The following is a 4,930-nucleotide window of genomic DNA, read 5'->3' on the forward strand; positions in this document are numbered from 1 at the left end:
TTGTATTAGAATGTAGAGTAATGCTAACGAGACTACATTTATAAATTAACATTGTAAACTAAATTATGTGTAACTAATAATTAGCACATTTATTACCGTTTAAGTAATAACCCAATCATCAACTTCCATGTCATTTAGTTTACAAAACTTAGTCTACAAATTTAATCGTCCTAACATTACTCTAGAATGTATCGCTCCTTAATGTTTCAATAAAGCGCTATCGTTCATCTAAAAAAATTGAAGCTTCATTAAGATTTCAAGATTTATCCCCATACAAAGCAAAATTTCCAATTTGTGAGCTCAAAACCAAGGGTTAAGGTAAAAAGTGACTGGAAAAGAAAGTTGATTTCATGTCATTTCAACATCATGGTCATTTTTTTTAACCCAAATCCCCGGACAAAGTTGAAGAACGGCTTTTCAAACACTTCGAGGATCGACGATGACCTGAATTCTTGACAACCCATCAAACGAACGGGGTGGTGAACCCTGCAGAAGAACAAATAGATTTCTTTCAGAAAGGGGACAATGTGAAAGCAGAATGTATGAACAATTTACCCTCCCAATGTTCGAAGTAAAACTCCGTAAATTAACTCGTGAAACAGTATGTAATTAAGGTTTCTTGCGCGTCAAGCATCCGCCTTATCAGACAGAACCATGCATATCAGAAATCAGAAGGTATACAAGCTCTAAGTATATTTAATTCGTTACATCAAGACATGGACTTTGGGTTTCAGAGTTTCTCAGAACAATCAGTAGACGGGTTTACGCACGCGATATATCCAGAAAGGTTGAAGAACTATAAAAATTATGAATTTTAGGCCTTCGATTTCTTCCCTTTGACTTCAGGGACCGGTTTCTCCTTGAACGGTAGGAACTCCTTTCCACCCATGAAAGGTTGAAGAACTTTTGGTACATTTACACCCTCTTCGGTCTGGTAGTTCTCGAGAATGCAGCACATGGTTCTCTCTGTCGCAGTAAGAGTTGAGTTCAATAAGTGAACATATTGCTTTGTCTGCTCGTTGCTCTGTAAAAGCACAAAGGCTCGAGTGAAAATAATATTTCAATAGGTAACAACAAAACCTTCTTAAGTTCAATAAACACCATATGAACAGAATATTTCCTAAATTTGATCAGAGCATACAGTTCAATGGTATATGACCTACGGTAAAAGTAAGTGGTTATCTTCTTTCTAATTAAATTGCTGAGGCTAATTAAATTGCTGAGGCACACATAATCAATCTTTATGTTAATTAGAAGTACAGTCTGCAGTAATCAGAAATATGTGATAAATGTCAGATTTAACCTACCTTTTTCTGCCCATATCGAATTTCTAACTTTCTTGACTGGTAGTCCGTACAGTTTGAACAAGAAACCAGCTCTCTATATGTCTGAGATGCAGGAAACCATCCTTCCAGATCATACTTCTTTGCTGCGGCATCATTCAAAGCACCAGAAACGATGGACACAATATGATAGGGGAGCCCTAACTGCAAGTGACAAAATTCAAAATATCATACTCAGAAATAACACTATTGATGAAATTGAGGTTTCACCATAAAACCAATTGGCAATATGGGGAGTAGCCCATGACCATATAAGCACATAGCAAATCTTGTCCCTCACCGATGTGGGACAACTCTTCCTCACATTTCAACTCTCAACAACTACTAAACAGAAGATTTTCATCTACATTAATCAGATCCATAAAAAGGCATCCAACTTTGGTTTACAATAAGCAGGTGTATCTGCATCAATCTCTCAACCAATACAGTGACAACCATGCAATTCAAATATTTTCCTCCCAAAAGTAGAATAAACGTAAACTTAAACATGGGGTATGTGCTACAGATGCCATTTGGCATTCCAAAGTCACCCAGTCACTAAATCGTCGTTCCCAAACTTGATCAAAAAGCAAAAGTATGAAAAGGAAATAAGTTCTCAAGGGAAAAAGCTGTACCGCTTGATAAAATTCCTCAGAGTTTTTTATCATTTCCTCGTGCATTTCCCAAGAATCATTGCCATTTGGGGTTGTAATACAGAACTGTTCAACTTTCTCAAACTGATGAACCCTAAAAATTCCCAAGGTATCTCGACCGTGTGAACCAGCTTCTTTACGAAAACAAGATGAATATCCCGCATATCTGAGAAAAAAAACCAAAAAATTAATGAATGGAATACAAATATCATCTTTTATACATAAATTTTCCAACAAAATGTTACTACCTTAAGGGTAGCTGGGATGGATGGATCCAATCATCTATATGATATGCACAAAGTGGCTGTTCAGATGTAGCAATCAGATATTTGTCATCACCTTCACCGGTAACCTGTTCTACAAAAATAAATTAAAGTCATCCTCACGTTAAGCAAACCAAATGTAGGAAATATGATTTCAATGGATCATTAAAAATTTAGAATGAAAAACATCCACAATACGAACCAATTCTAGTATCTTGACAAGTTAACACAAAACAAGGCCCATATATTTGTAAGTTAAAATTTCACAATTACAACAAAAAGCTTGGGTGCCAACTCTATATGGCCCTATAAAACAAAAACTATTGGCAAATATTACCAAAAGCTACCTTGTAAAGTTCCTCATCAAATTGTGCTAATTGAGCACATTTTCCCATGATATCTTTTCTCATGAAAAATGGGGTATGCAGTTCTGTATATCCCCTTTTCTCAAGAAAATCAAGACCAAAGTTTATCAGAGCTTGATTAAGGCGTACACCAACACCTTTCAGGTAAAAACCTCTACCTCCTGCCACTTCAGCGCCTATACATTTTAAGCAGATTGAGTTAAAAACAGGCTAGTGCGGAACTAGGCGAATCTAGAGATTATACATGTCATAAGAAGTAAAAATGCAATATCATCCATAACTTTCCAATTCTTTCAAACCCTATAGACCCAGAAAGAGAGAGAACTCAATACCTTTCTTCAAGTCTGCGATCCCAAGAAGCTCAACAAGTTCAACATGGTTTTTGAGTTTTGGCTCCACTCGTTTGTCACCCCATGATCTAATCACAGCATTATTTTCCTAAAATACATAAAAACACCACATATAAAAATAAGAATTACATAGACCCATAGCAAAAGAAAAATCAATGTACCCAACATTACCTCATCATTGCTAAAGGGAACTGAATCATGCACAAGGTTTCCAATGATGTCCAGTTTTGAATTCAACTGTGTTAAAGCTTCTCGCACTTCAACTTCTTTCTCTGCTGCCAACCTTTTATTTTCCTCTGTGTCTTTAATCACCTCAGTTGCATCCTCTCCTGCCTTTTAATCCAGAAATTTTTTAACATCCAGTCCATAGATAACATAACCAATGTATTAGAATAGAAACATACATACTTAAAGAAAACAAACTCAGTCAAACTGCACTGGATGGCCCTATAAGAATCCGTTCTTATTTTTAAGAGAAAGCGGGATTAAAAAAAATCTTATTCAATGTTTTAATGACCTAGGTTTCTAGAATCGGGATAACATTCTCAATCAAATTTCCACACACATTCTAATATCTGTATATGCAAAGGGGCCTGCTTTACAATCATATGCTTACAAGTTCAGTAGTAGCCACAATAATATAAACACTCAATTAAGCATCAAAATCACCACCGCAATTCCATGCCACCACCCCGACCCTCGTTAAGCAATTTCCTCATCCATTACAAAATCAATGGAACTTATTTTTCAAAGTCAGTGATCTGAGAACAAATTCTCAAAGTTCTACAATATTCACTAGCAACATGAAATCAAGGCAATCAAAACCTAGTGGGAAAATCTACTAAAACTGACCTAACTTATGGTGCCAAGACAATTATTATCATTTGATAATTGTTTCGCAAATACGAGTTTCATAAGTTGTTCTGAGTTTCTAAACACATGTACAGTCCAAAAATTCAGGATTTAATAACCTTAAGGATGTATTTTCGGAAAACAACCGATCATCAAGATAACATTCAAATAGGAAAAAAAAAATACTCACAATCCTCAGCTGAGCAACTCGCTTGTTGATCTTGTTGAACTCTTTCCGAAGGCTCTCGAGCTCGAATTGACCTAAAAATTCATCATTTCACCACGAAAATCAATACTTTAATCGTAATTAATTAATTCAAAATAAATCTCAAAGCTCATGAAAAACTCAAGCTTTTAAATAGAGAAATGGATTGAGAGAGATGGGGGATTACGCTGTCGCCATTCTTTGTCGAGCTGGATGACCTCGTCGACGATCTCGACGCCTTTGAAACGTCGTCGTTGAGATTCCCGGATTATTTCGGGGTTGTGGCCCTTCTCCTCTCTGAACAGATTGATGTCCAGCATCTTTCTCTTCTTCCGACTGCGGATTGAAGTTTGGAATCCGAAAAAGTTGGATGCTTGCTGAAGAACAACGCACAAGTAACGCTAATCCTTACTGAGTGAGAGTGATCCCCAAAACCCTACTTGTATTTTATTTGATTTTCCCTATTTAGGGTCGATGATTTGGATTTCCGCCCCGATTTCCCATGGCCATATCTTCGACCCGATTTTTATCGGCCTCACTTTATTTTATTTTATTTTGTTTTTTATTAGGTCTGTTTGGAGATTTTATTCACTAAGGTCATCTCCAAACGATTCGATCAAAGGGTTATAGAGCTAAAAATAGTTCGGAATGACAAGAAAATCATCTCCAACCGGGGATTAGGTCAAAAGACTTGTGGGCCCGGGCTGACCATTTTCAGCCAGCCTTTCAGCCCAGCCCTCTAACGCCAGAATGTCAAGCTTGACATTTGGCCCGCCCTCCAGCGCCAAAATGTCAAACTTGACAGTTTGCCAGCGTTTCAACTCATCCCATTTGAATGCCAACAAGTACCTGGTGTTAGTATGACGCCAACTAGCAACGACTAGCTAACGTCATGCTGTCATCAGGTTACCATTGTAATT

At 37.0% G+C, this 4,930-nt stretch overlaps 1 protein-coding gene across 1 annotated transcript; it reads right to left on the reverse strand.

Annotated features, from left to right (window-relative positions):
* Positions 1–615: 615 nt before the first annotated feature.
* LOC103450948 (serine--tRNA ligase-like) lies at positions 616–4,567 on the reverse strand. Its single transcript, XM_008390356.4, has 9 exons — positions 4,198–4,567; positions 3,996–4,066; positions 3,125–3,286; positions 2,936–3,041; positions 2,586–2,779; positions 2,224–2,327; positions 1,958–2,141; positions 1,308–1,487; positions 616–1,024 (listed from the first exon to the last, which is right to left on the reverse strand). The coding sequence occupies exons 1-9, from the start codon at positions 4,328–4,330 to the stop codon at positions 815–817; spliced, it is 1,344 nt and encodes a 447-aa protein (XP_008388578.1). The 5' UTR covers positions 4,331–4,567; the 3' UTR covers positions 616–814.
* Positions 4,568–4,930: the final 363 nt, after the last annotated feature.

This window comes from Malus domestica, chromosome 12 (genome assembly GCF_042453785.1).
Source record: "Malus domestica chromosome 12, GDT2T_hap1".
NCBI lineage: Eukaryota > Viridiplantae > Streptophyta > Magnoliopsida > Rosales > Rosaceae > Malus > Malus domestica.

Excerpts from the sequence above, each read along its gene's own strand:
- LOC103450948 (XM_008390356.4), bottom strand. The coding sequence starts at position 4,330 with ATGCTGGACATCAATCTGTTCAGAGAGGAGAAGGGCCACAACCCCGAA. Across the intron at positions 3,287-3,995 it reads GAGTTGCTCAGCTGAGGATT|GCAGGAGAGGATGCAACTGA; the intron begins GTGAGTATTTTT and ends CTGGATTAAAAG. Across the intron at positions 2,142-2,223 it reads CCATCCCAGCTACCCTTAAG|ATATGCGGGATATTCATCTT; the intron begins GTAGTAACATTT and ends TTTTTTTCTCAG.